Source organism: Hyperolius riggenbachi, chromosome 5, assembly GCF_040937935.1.
Source record: "Hyperolius riggenbachi isolate aHypRig1 chromosome 5, aHypRig1.pri, whole genome shotgun sequence".
NCBI classification, from domain to species: domain Eukaryota; kingdom Metazoa; phylum Chordata; class Amphibia; order Anura; family Hyperoliidae; genus Hyperolius; species Hyperolius riggenbachi.
The window spans coordinates 379,216,890-379,230,920 of NC_090650.1; the positions used below are offsets into that span (position 1 = coordinate 379,216,890).

A 14,031-nucleotide genomic window follows, 5' to 3' on the forward strand; every position below is an offset into this window, starting at 1 on the left:
AAACTCTGCTGCCCATAATGCTCCTGATTTATGAAAGTCCTCCTGAGCGACAGGAACACCGAAGCACAAATGATCCTTCAAACCTGGTCTAGATTTGTTTAAAATTGTCTTTTTGGTGGTGAAGAGAACTTTCATCCTAGTCAAATCAAGTCACAGAAAGGAGTAGTAGAAAGTTAGAGAATTTCCAGGTGTACACCTGAAGTTATGTGCACAAACCTGGAACTAGAACTTTTTTCTATATAGTTCCAGTCTGTCCTGCACTTATTATAAATGGTATTGTACAACTGTTCATTCACTAATATTTCAAAAACCATTGAAATGGTATGATATGATGCAGGCAATGGTTTCACACTTCAATTTTTAATAAGACCACTAAGACTAGCTTTAGAGGTGTGAAGTTGGTGTCTGGACTAGTACTGTGGTGTGTCTGTGTGTGATCTACTGGAGTGGGTCTGTACCGTCGACCTAGTTTTGGCGGTTACAACATTCATCACTGCAGTAAAAACAAAAGCACAAATCAGGGCATAATGTAACTTACATATAAGCAAGGTCAGATTTCTGCAAAGGCCACAAAGGACTGGGTCTTGGGCGCCTGCAGCTCATGGCAGCACCTGGACATGAAACAGGGGATGCTACGTATAAAAGACAAGGCTGCAAATGGGGAGCAACACATTAAAAAGGGAAGCAGATGTTGATGCTCAATCCAACTGTACATGAATGAGAGGGGCTGAGGGCATGGATGCTATGCATAGAACAGGAAGCTGCACATGGAATGGGAGGAGCCCTGCTGCACATGGAAGGGGAGCCCCAACACACTTGGTCTAAGGGCAGAAAAAGCATAAATCTGGCATTGACTGCAAGACTATTACTGTTTAACCTCCCTGGCGGTATGATTCCTTCTTGATTTTAGGGTCTAAAAGCTGTACAATTTTTTCATTAGCTTTAAGACCCTGAAAGCAAGAAAAAAAGCATACCTCCAGAGAGCCTGCAGCAGCCCCTGCACTTACTCATCTCCATGGGATCCAGCGCTGCATTTCTCCCTTTGTCCTTTGGGCGGCGCTGTAACTCTATAATAAGATTGCCGGCTGTCATCATGATGACAGATGGCGATCTCATCAGAGGGATCCATAGCCTCCGAAGACCGGAAGGAGAATGGCTCCCAGCGTTTGGATCTTGGGGGAGGCAAGTTGAAGCGCCTGCTGCGGTAATGCTCTGCCTATAGCTCCTGGCGGCTACCATGAGTCAGGCTCGGGGTTACAGCTTTGAGCTGCAGTTTTCAGCCTCGAGTCTGACTCGGGGCTACCGCTAAGGAGGTTAATGTAGCACCTTGGCAATGTAGCTCATTGGATGCCTAAGTAATCAAACTTTCCCCGTCTAAGCTAATATGAGCAAGATTTTCTTTCTTGTCTGGACACTGGACGACAGAAAAGGTAAATTAATTCACACTACACTTTACTGGACATGTTTTGACTTTCTGATCTTTTTGGAATATTAGTATTGGTGCTTTCAAAATTTGAATTTTGGTCCTTAAGATCAGTCTTTGGCTGACTTCCCATTATGTAGAATACTACCTGACATTCAGCAATTAAAGCTGTCAGTCTACACCTCAGCATCTGGAAATCTAATTTGTCATCATAGTTTTAAAATCAGCAACACGTTTCCTTAACAGCAATAAGCATGCACTGCCTTTTTTTTTAACATTTAAGTGACATTTTCTTTTTTTTTCCATTTATTTAAAAAAAAGTCCCTTTTTGTAAATCTTGAAGAATGAAAAAAATAAGAAAAAAAAAGAGTAAAATAAAATTGCTGAAATAAAATTAAAATCCACTATGGTTCTATTCCAACAACGAATTGATGACGTGGATCTAGAATACTGAAAAAGAAATTTGCCAAAAAAAAATGCATGCCTAGGGAGTCATTGTGACAGTGCAAAAATACATTTATGTACATCCCTCCTACAAAAACACAGATAGGTTAGCATTCCGTGAAACATGCTAATTTTAGGACAAAAAAAAAAAATATAACAGAGTGAATTAGCAGCTCCGGTATATAGCGTTACATTTTCCTTTTTTTTTTTTTTTTTGAAGATGAAATAAAAAGGGCTGTCTGTAACTACTAGAGAAATATCACTTACATATACAGTTATAAAAGCAGCATAGAAAGAGACAGTTTATCTCACCAGCTAAGAATAGGAGGTTAAATGTGGGCATGGTTAAAACTACAATGCATATTCACATTTGTCCATCACATTTACAAGTAAAAACACCATTGGGGGATCTCACAGGACAGGAGTGTTTTAAACACCGAGACTACTAGTTTTTTGTATTTTTTTTTTTTTTTAGTGGATGAGTATGGGATGTTTTTTTTTTTTTTTTGAAACGCGGCCTGGAGCTGAAGCCACTGTGTATACATAATTTTTTTTTTAATTATTTTGTTGCTTTGAATAAAAAAAAATATTAGAATAGACCCGATTGTCTCTGTGGAACTTTGCAAAAGAGATTAAATGTTGAAAAGTTTTTTTTTTTTATTTGGGGCAACTGCTTGTTGTCATGATTGCCAGCTTGCTACTTTATGTGTGGATGAAGCCGTCCCTTATTCAAGGTATTTCTCTGCCGCTGTAATCACACAACCCACTGCAATTCATCTTCTGTATCGTTGACCTGGATATTATTGTACTTATGATGAACATCTGTGTTCTCTTTCAATCTGTTGCACATCTGCAGGTTTTTGTAGCGGGTCTTCAAAGATCAGTTCGTTTCCCTTGGACGCCATTCGTTACCTTGTTAAAATGTCTACTGCCGTATCTGACTCTCATGCCCTTGAGGAGGTGTTGTCACCGTTTCCTTTCTCCTTCATCGCTAGAGAGAACAATGTGAGATATTCTTTGTTTTGTATTTTTCGTATGAGCATTTTTCTTAATCTTTTTTTTTTTAATTTTTATCTTTTTGCTCTCAACAGCAGTTAGCAATCTCTTGGTTCGCTGTTTGGTAAAGCATCTATTAATGAGGTCATCTAGTTTAAAATCCCAGCTACTTAAAAACACCAGGTAGGAGGTCAATTTTCGCATCGTTATATTTTGTACTCTCTTTCAGTTCTCTAACGAAAAGATATCTTTGATTTCTGTAAGAAGTTATTGTGACCCATTACTGGCCTTCACTTTGTTTTTGTTTATTACTACCTCAAGGTAAACGTAGTTCATTGTTATTGTAGCACTGAATTAGGATAGTTTATTTTACATCTTTGAACATCTGAGGATGAGGACTTGGTTTTGTCGAGTTTATAAAGTTTTCAAAGTATTCAGTTTTTTTTGTGTCTGTATTTTTAACGAGCAGCTGTCTCTATGGTGGACGGTGTGCCGGGAGTGGTGGATCGTGGAGTGGCTGCTGGTGGTGTGTCGATAGGGCTTCCTGTGCCACTGCTGGGTGTCACCGAAGAGCTGACGGCTGGTGTGTCCCCTTGCTGCTGAGCTTGAAGAGTCTGTCCGCAGATGTGATGGTGCTTCTCCCAGTCTTTGTGCTGACAAAAGGACCCGCAGTACCGGGCCGTGTTGCAGCCGCTGCAGGTTTCGCTCGCCTTTCGTCCGCAGTTCCAGCAACTCTAAAGAATGGAAGACAAGCAGAAATTTTGTTAGGCTGTTTCATGGTTTAACGATATTCATTGCCTCAAAGAGTAACATCAAACGAACTGTAAATTACAAGCACAGGTGGAAAAAGTACGAAATGTGTTCTGAACACATGGTGAGACATTTGTGCAAATCCACTGAATTTGCCTTATTATAGTGAAATTGCAAAATGCTATGTAAACAATCTGCTCTGGTTTTTCAGTAGCAGATGACAGAAGATGCTACCAGCAAAGGCATGTTCATGTTCAAAACAATAAAAAACTTCATTGAAAGTTTTTTCTCTCTCTCTCCTCCTTTCAAGTGACTTAGTTTCAGGTCTAAAAAGTGTATTTGATATTTTATCATCTTTCGATCATCTCCCTAACTTCACTGAAAGTTTTCAAAGAAGGCTGTGATAAAAGTAGCCGAGAAATGAAAGGTGGAAGCATACTGCACCACTCCACAGGTAACAATGTACTTGATTAAAAAATGGAGGGCCTATCATAGTTGTAGTTCTTTGGTTCTGAGGATTGCTGCCAACAGCATAATTTTAGAAAGTTTTCAATATCACAAAAGTACTCAAAAGTTTGATCAGCAGAAGAGAAGAAAAAAAGATCTTTAGATGTCCATATAAAGCATATGAACGAATCGTGAGAGAGATAAGAACCTCTCAATGTAAATATGAAAGACATCCCGCTTCACTCAAACTCTTTTCTAGTCTACTGATAATATAGATCTAATGCAGATACATTTATATACTTATGTCACCCCAACAACAGTAAAACAGAAATGCCTAGTCAATGTATACTACAATGTACAAGAAAACTGGGTACGGCTTTCTACTGTGTAAAGTATAATCTGACAATTATCATGACAGGCATTTAATATTATTATTATTGATTTATAAAGCGCCAACATATTCTGTGGTGCTGTACTGAGAACATAACAATACAGACAATGGCATATACCAATATACCAAATACAGAATTGATTCCCAATACAGAATTGGTACAAAATACAGATTTGGTAATTACAATGACAAAAGTAATAAGATGATTAAAACCTGTAATAAATTAAAAGACACAAAAGGGGTGTCCTTACAATCTAAAGGAATAGGCAGGGAACAAGGGAAGGGGTAGTATGCAATAATCATACCTTGAGGCATTGTGCTTTTTAGATTATCTAGTAAGGGGTGCAACTTGACCTTAGGTCAAAGGGGGAAAAAGTGAGTTTTGAGGGAGTGTTTAAAGATATCAAAGGTTGGAGAGCGATGGATGTGTTGAGGAGGGGTGAAGCATGTGCAAAATCTTGTATAGGTGAATGCGAGGAGGTGAATCTAGAAGAGGACAAAAGGTTATGTGCAGATCTGAGATTGCGGTTGGGTTGGTATCTGGAAACTAGTGAGAAGATGTACAAAGGAGAGGGATTGTGGAAAGTTTTGTAGGTTAGGGTTAAGATTTTGAACTGGAAATTACACGCAAATTACATGTACATTAGGATCGCCCGAACAATACCGTATGCTTATTCTCTGGACAAGTAGGAGAACCTGGGGATCTCCTGCTAAAATAAAATGCAGCAGACATTAGCTGGAAAAAATCAATTCAATAGATTATTATTCCTCCAAACAGGGTCACTCCTCATACACAGGGAGTGATTGAACAGACATAAAGTCATTGCTCAATTGATCAATCACCTTACAATATGTACGGTATATGGCAATTTGCTGGTAGAATATAGACTTTGAGGGCTCGTTCACACTAAGGACATCTTTGCCCTTTTTTCAAGAGCTGGCGGTTTTCATAATCGGCCACAAAACGCTTGTGCAATGAATCTCTATGAAAGGGTTCATATCAGCGCGCTGCGTGCCTGTACCATTTTTGGGGCATTTTTGCTACAATGGAAGGTATAGGAAAAACGCAAAACGCTCACAAAATCGTTTTGTGCAGCGTTTTTTTTAGAATAAATATGTTGTATTTATTATTTTCCGAGTCAAAGAGTTCACTTCCTGACTTGCATCAGAGAGTGAATGCAAGAACCACTCTGGAAAAGTGTTTAGAAAAGCGCGTTTAACAAAAACGCAGCGCACAATGGAGCGCTAAAAAAACTTTGCACAAAAACGCAAACCGCTTGTGTCTTCGTTTTTAGATGTGAACAAGGCCTGCAAAAAAGAGATCATTTTATTTTTGGTCAGCTTACTGCAATTTTTTTTAACTATAATCTTATACGACAGGGTGGGGGTCAAGGATGTACACACACACTTTGCTAGCCTCCAGGCTAGTGACTTGTGCTGTTTTAATGGAGAGGTTGGAGGGCTGGCGAAGCGGCACACGACGGAATAGACAGGATGAGTGGGACGAACAATGCATTTCTTTTCTGTACACTTTTCTGTACACATTTTTTTTAAAGTGTCCCTACAGTGAGGGAAATGTAGAGAATGCCATATATGTTTATTTTCAAACAATGGCAATTGCCTGTCTGCACTGCTGATCTTTTGTCTCCATTGTGTTTGAATCGACCACCTGGAATAGCCATGTGGCTTGTCAGTCAGATCACCTGATCTGGCTGACTGTCTTAACCTCCCTGGCGGTAACCCCAAGTCAGGCTCATGATAATAGATGGTGATCTCACTACAGAGTTATGGCAACACCTGGAGGATGGAGGGAGAATTGCAGTGCTGGATCCCAGGGAGGTGAGTTAGAATGGGGCTGCTGCAGATCTCTCTGCGGTATAATTTTTTTCCCTGGTTTTAGGGTCTAAAAGCGAGGAAAAAAACGCTTTTAGACCCTAAAATACGGAAACAATCACACTGCCAAAAAGCAAACTTTTGTTTTTCTTAACATCTTAGTAAGGGGGCTTTTAGGACCATTGTAGTCCCTTACACACTCCAATGAGTTCTGGGTCACCATGAGCTTGCTGGTTAGTCTGTGCCTCTCGGATTTACAAGCCCTACTCCATAGAGCCAAATTAATCCATGCCATGCACTGATGAGGATCAAACAATCCGAAACAGTCTGTATGCATGTTGGATTATTATGGCTCTGTACAAATTAACAAGCTGACACATCATTGCATTCCAGCGGTTCTGGAGGTGTGTTTAGCTTCTAAGGGTACAATGGTTAATTTGCATATATTCAGCAGTGTTGCTCTGGGAGACATCTCAAGCTCACTCCAACCTGAAATATCGCAAATTCTTTCTGTTTTAGGAAAGCAAACTTTTGTTTTTCAATCACACTGCCAGGGAGGTTAAAGTATTACAGGCTTAAAGTATTAGAATCACAGGATCAGCAGTACAGCCAGGCAATATGCAATATAAAATAAGTATGGGAGACTTCATAGCCCTTTCACTACAGGGTCACTTTAAAATTAAAAATTAAAAATTGGTTGTGAGTATTAAAAGTTCCAAACATAAAACTTTTTTTTTTCTTCCTAGAAAAATGATGATCATAAGTTGATTTCCTTAAAAACGGCTTCTATAACCGCCTATAAAAGTGTAGTAACGTTGGACTTTAGAAAGTACTGGAAAGTTGGCCATGTGGAAATATGGTATCTGTCCAAAACTTTCTGGCTCCATTAGATTAAAGTCATATGTGGCTGCATTCAAAAGCATGGAATATACAGAACCAACCAGATAATTACAAATGCATGTGCGGGAATTTTTTTTATTTCTAAAATTGTTCCCATCTTTTGAAAACACTTCAAAATATCCCAGGAAAGAAAAAAAAGTTTCCAAACACAGAAACAGATGTTTCTTTGGTAGTTAAACATTCAGGTTGTAGACTGGATGTCTGGCATCACCTGGTTTTAATTCAATCCTTCTGGTTTCAGGTTTGCGTTGTCTAAACTTAGCTCCGTTTTGGAGATGTCAAAACCTATTACTTCACATAGCAAATGGATTGGGGATATGTTTACTTTGCTATAGTGTAGCATTTAGATGACACAACAATAGGCCTTTTCACTGATTTATTGGTAAAATCAGGGCTGTGGAGTCGGCACAAAAATCATCCAACTACTCAGTTTATGATTCCACCAACTCCGACTGGCACTTTGACTTCTCTCATTTGCATATAACAATCTTGTTGGTTGAAAGTATGTAACATAAAAGGCATTTCATTATTGCCGAAAGCTAAATTGAAGATGGCATCTGCTTTTGGGAACAAAAAGCTCCTAGACAGAAAGCTGACACTCTACCCCAGGGGTGTCAAACTCCAATACAAAATGGGCCGAAATTGAACACTGGGACCTAGTCACAGGCCAACCTCAATGTCTACTGGCCACCTTCCTCCCTTATAAAGTTCCCTGGTGTCTAATGGCCCCCCTTCAACTCCTAAACAATTCCCTGGTGTCTAGTGGTCCTCCCTTCCCTATACAGTTCCCTTGGGTCTAGTTGCTCTCCTCCCTTCCCTAAACAGTGTTGGGTGTCTAGTGGTCCTCCCTCTCCTATACAGTTCCCTGGTGTTCTAGTGGCCCCCACCCTCCCCTATACAGCTCTCTAGTGTTTAGTGGTTTCCCCCTACCTCCCACAAATGGCTTCCCTGATGATCTAAACCTTTACCTCCAATATAGCTTCCTTGGTGATCTAGAGTGGGCCAAACATAATACAAAGTGGGGAAACCACTTGGGGGCCAAATTTGTGGCTCAGAGGGCCAGATTTGGCCCACAGGCCAGAGTTTGATATGTATGCTCTACCCTGTCAGCCATTGTGACCTGTCATTGCCAACATGTTTCCCCTAGTATGTTGTCTGTATAATAAGATTCACTAGAGCCCCATATCAGCCTAATTCCAGCATGTAGCCCTGCCACCTTGCAGAAAAAGGCCACTGCCTGCTCTATGTCTGATACAGAAACAGAGTCGTTTTCTGCAAGAGGGCAGATCTATGCACCTGAAACCAACTGATACAAGGTTCCAGTGAATCTTATTAAACAGAAAATGTATTGGAACATTCTAAGTTTTAATCATTAGCGTACCTCTTGTTTTTTATGTAAACCAGAGATGCATTTTAACTAAACTTAGGATATTGCAGTAGAGTAGCTGTTAATAGAAAACAAAGCTAGACCTTGGGAAGAGTACACTTAGAAAGTGCAGAAGATTAATCGGGCCCTAGGCAATGTAACTGTAGGTACATGTAAAAGTGATGTGCAGGTACTCTGCATAAGAATGAAGGTATTACACCTCTATTACACATTCTTCATACACAATCTGAACCAGGTTTACGGGTTATAAACAACACCTCTGTGTTCAATATGCACAACATTCTCAGTGCATATGTAGAGCATAGTACTAAAATATAACTTAATTTGTAGTCACCAACCTCAAATTTAAAAGCAAGAGCAAAGAGACTGCATACATTTGCATAAACCTGCACCTACACAGATTTTTTTGCATCTCATTGACCTACTAGTGACACAAAAGAGATGTTATTTATTATATGTAAGGATATATATATCTGACTTTAAAAATATAGTGACTATTTTATTGCAGAAGCCCAAGTAACTTGTTTTTGATTGGTTTATTATTTCATTTTTGTGGACTAAGCACTGCTATCACTGGATATATTAGTTATTTGTGATGACTATTGTCTGAGATATAGAACATTTTATCAGATTCTCTTTTAGTTTATAGTTCAGATTAAATGTATTAGGAGTTGGTGCATTTTTTCCCGGACTCCAACGCAAGGTACCCAAAAATTGCTCTGACTCAGACCGACCCCACAGTCCTGGGTAAAACTGGCACTTTCCCATTCAGGGTCTGTACTCACTGATGCAGTTGTGTCTCCCTTTCAGTTACACATCAATGTTAAGGTGCCCATTAACGGTACAATTTTTTCATCATATACGATCTTTTGATGTGATTTGAATGATCGTAACTAATTGGAAGGTAATTATCGATTGTTCACATTTACTGAACGATTCTTTCTTCAAATTCGATCATAAAATCCAACTTTTGGATCGACTTTATCCTATTTAGCAATCGACCAAAGAATAGTTACTTATCAACTGCCTTCATAAACTGCAAATTTTCTACACAATTTGATCACTGAAATTGCATGGAAAGATCACATTTGGTGAAAAAATTGTACCGTTAATGGACACCTGAAAAGCGGACCGAAGCGGACACAACTGCATTAGTGGGCTCAGGCCCTTAGAAGTATAGTAAGAGTAGGGCATGTTGGTACACTGATTACTACAACCTGATCAATTGCTTGCTGTATTGGCTATCATCAGTCTGAGACTTGCTTTACGTCAACCATGGAGCGATGCTTCAACATCCTGGTTTCATCTAACAGTAATTTTCAAAATGGGAGGTCTACAGATCAAAGTTTTGAAATTTAACACAGTTCAAAAATTTTATTTTTACGTTGTAATTAAAATACAATGACCATGCCAAAATTACAGCTAGGCCATAAAAAATAGAGAATAGTTGTGACCCCACAATCGAAAATCCCTCTTAGATGTTGGCAAATGGGGTGGAATTGTATATTTATGTTACAGAACAAAGACCCAACTGAATGCGTACAAATGCCTTCATCAATATCTGACTTGTTAACATCAAGATGCCAAACCAATTACGTGCTGGTCGTGTTTGATTCCTGCTATAGAGTTATTTGCTTCCCTTTTGACTCTTCCTGAGAAACTTTCAGATGTTGCAAATCAGTTCCTTTTCTCTATGAGAACTCATCTGCTGCGCATTAAAATGAAACTCTGGGCATCTAGTGATTCTACAAGGGTCTTTCATCCTCGGAGAAATCTGCAACAAATTACATTTTTTGCTCTTTCCATGAAGTCCCAGCTACACATTGACGGTGGAGCTGTGCACCAGTTTTTTGTCTTTGCACAGTTTTCTAATTGAGGCTTTTAACCTATCCTTTCATGTATTCAATTACTAAACAACTCACAGCTATTCAAAGTGGTGTACAGTAGCTAATGGCTATGCAGCATAGACTGTAGGAGATAGTGCCTGACTTCTAACTGAAAGTAATACATGTAGTAAGGTTGTTAGTACTGCTACTCCTGGATTTAATTTCCCAGGTCACCCAACAGTATGGAACGTGTATGTTTCCTTTGAGTTTGTCAGCAATTTCTCCCACCAGTCCTAAAATACTGTATAAGAACAAGCGAGTGATAAAACCCATGGAGGGTCAAATTCACTTTTGTTCATGTCAACCATGGTTAACAAATACAGGGCTGTGGAGTCGGTACAAAAATCATCCGACTCCTCAGTTTATGAAGCCACTGACTCCCACACCAGATACCCAGGATTGCTCTTCAACTGCCTATATTGGTATAACTTTGCTCTTGAGAACCTGTCTACATTTGGATTCTTAAAGTATCCAAAATTTGTGAATACTAGGCCAGAAACATTAGAGCAGGACTGTATAATAGTGAAAGTGAACTCCTCCTGCTCATATGGCAACACATTTTGAAGGGGTAGTTAACTTCTTCCTCAGACAAATAAGAAGAAAAGTTGTTAACTCCCCCTTGAAAGGCGTTGCCATAGAAAAGAAAAAACCATTCATACTTACACCTATTCATACGAACTCTTTGTCTTCCCTACCGTTATTTACCCTCCCTCCCTGCTCACGCTCTCAGCAGGTAAGCGCCTGCAGTGTGCAGGCTCCGCTCGCCACTGACAATACAAGTGCTTACAGAGATACCCCTGTTTCTCAGAGGATAGTATAACACTGCAACCCAACCCAAGTCTCCTTCATTGATAGAGGCAGGGGAGAGTGGCAGAGGAGCAGGTCCTGACAGAGGAAAATGGTTTCAGCAGCCACACCACCAACAAGCCGGGTCCTTGGCTTAAAGGGACAAAAGCGTGGAAGCTGGCATACCCATAAGGGTAATCCAGCACTTCATAAAGGTGAGATCTGTCCTCGGCCGGTTGGCCAAGTATCCACATACATAAATTGAGTGAGCTCTCTCTCTCTCACCGTTTTCTATACGTTTTACCTTAGGTATTTATCACAAGTGTATTTCACACAGAGTTATGTTTTTGGAGCCTTACCTGATTGTTAACCTCTTCCTGACCGCCTAACGCCAATAGGCATCAGGAAGGTGGCAGCTCCAGGACCGCCTAACACCAAAAGACGTCAAGAGCGGTGGGCGGAGCTTGAGTGCGCGCATCCCTGCTTGAGTGAGCTCTGCTCCATCAGTGAACGCCGCAAGCAGAGTAAGCCCGTGGTCCTCAAGTGGTTAAAGTGTATATTTTTTCCAATGCTCCACTGCCCCTTCCATAAAACCGTTCATCTACAAATACTTTCCCATGTCCACAGCGTGTGCAATGAAATGCTATGCATGGTTCCTTCCCTTTTTATATTCTCCCAATTACCATTCACAGCACACTCAAGAATTAAGCAGGGGTCTTCTCGTTGTTTAGCAGCATGTTTAGGAGCTGAAATACGGCCATTTCCACAGAACTGCATCAGGTAATTATAAACCGCACAGGTTTCACAGCTAGAATAAACCCACTACTCATTATACAGCCAATTTTTTAAAAAATTGCTGGGATAATGAGCATGAAGCAGAGACAACAGAGGGGTGGGAGAAAACACCTTATCTCAACTCAAAATTGTGCCTCCAATAAAAGGACTGTGTGGGGTCCGGTTCGCTACTACTACTTTTCTAGGACAAGTATGACCTTTTGCTACAGTGTGCATTTATCAGCAACATGCACTGCCTTATCCTTTAAAGAGACTCCGTAACAAAAATTGCATCCTGGTTTTTATCATCTTACAAGTTCCAAAAGCTATTCTAATGTGTTCTGGCTTACTGCAGTACTTTCTGCTATCACAGTCTCTGTAATAAATCAATGTATCTTTCCCCTGTCAGACTTGTCGGCCTGTGTCTGGAAGGCTGCCAAGTTCTTCAGTGTTGTGGTTCTGCTATGAACTCCCCCTTCCAGGCCCCTCTATGCCCACTGCCTGTGTATTATTTAGATTAGGGCAGCTTCTCTCTTATCTCTTTTCTTTTACAAGCTGGATAAATCGTCCTCTGAGCTGGCTGGGCTTTCACATACTGATGAATTACAGACAAGGGCAAAGCTGTTTGCAGGAAGAAAAGAGCAGCCTGGAACTTCAGTGCATGAGAACTGCAGGGGGGAAGAAACACACAAATGATCTCTTGAGATTCAAAAGGAAGGGTGTATACAGCCTGCTTGTGTATGGATGTATTTTCTATGTGTGGACATACTGTACATCAGCCTACTTCCTGTTTTGGTGGCCATTTTGTTTGTTTATAAACAAACTTTTTTAAACTGTTTTTAACCACTTTTAATGCGGCGAGGAGCGGCGAAATTGTGACAGAGGGTAATAGGAGATGTCCCCTAACGCACTGGTATGTTTACTTTTGTGCGATTTTAACAATACAGATTCTCTTTAATGGAATATCAAGCTCAACATGTCATATTTCAGTTCCAACATTTTATATGGCCCCCTCTTTTCATAGTTACCTGTTTAACTCTATTTCTGTGAAGCAAAACATCTACACACCTTCCATCCTCTTTCCAAACTCATATCCATCCACATGTGCCCCACCTCCTGTTCACAAACAGAAGAAGAATCGTACACCACTGTGGAGGTGCAGGACCATAAACGTAGTCAGTGACAAAACTCAGAAGGTCCGCACACTCAGGTAGATCAAGTCCACTTTTATTAAATGATCATGACACAATCTATGGAATGGAATTGTGTCACGACCACCTCCTGTTCAGGTTAGCCAAGATTAAGGCCCTTTTCATATGTGAGTTAGCCAAGATTAAGGCCCCTTTCATATGTGCAGCAGCAGTCATTGCATCCACCTCCTGTGCACCAGCCAGGTACTATGAGCATCCATCACATGGACTCACGTCTGAGCATGACCACAGTTGCACTCAGACACAACATTATTATTATTGATTTAGAGAGCGCCAACATATTCCGTGGCATGAGGATATCACACCATGTGTATTTTTGGCTGTATTTGCCATTTGGCTGTATAAAATTGCATCCAGAAGGTGCTTGATTGCGGACAGATAGGAGGCTGAGCTATACGACAAGCATACATCTTGGCCTCCAATATGAAAGAAGCATTAACTGGTGGTTATACACGATACAATCAAATTGATCAATTTTTCAACTTTTTTGATAAAAACAACTGAGAAAAGAATGATCGTTTTTTTTTTCCTTTTTTCGATAAAAATGTGATTGGATGTGTTGGAAAATATAAAAACTGAAAGTTTTATTTGACCATTTGTTTCATATTTTTGGAAAAAAAATGATCATAAGTGTATGGTATATTGGTTCGATTTTTATTATTATTTGATTAAGCAGGTAAAAAATTAAACCATGTGTGGACACCTTAAGATATATATATATATATATATATATATATATATATATATATATATGTAAAGGCAGCTATACATGATTTAATTTTTCTTTTTCTTTTGACTAGATA

The 14,031-nt window shown here is 39.8% G+C and overlaps 1 protein-coding gene across 8 annotated transcripts in view; it reads right to left on the reverse strand.

Moving 5' to 3' along the window:
• Positions 1 to 2,506: 2,506 nt before the first annotated feature.
• Positions 2,507 to 14,031, reverse strand: part of RUNX1T1 (RUNX1 partner transcriptional co-repressor 1) — a 205,417-nt gene continuing 193,892 nt past the window's right edge. For all 8 annotated transcript variants that reach the window (XM_068237633.1, XM_068237639.1, XM_068237636.1 and 5 more), the window contains exon 11: positions 2,507 to 3,597. In XM_068237633.1, the coding sequence (XP_068093734.1) occupies positions 3,322 to 3,597 (276 nt within the window). In that variant the 3' untranslated portion in view covers positions 2,507 to 3,321. The remainder of the gene's footprint in view (positions 3,598 to 14,031) is intronic.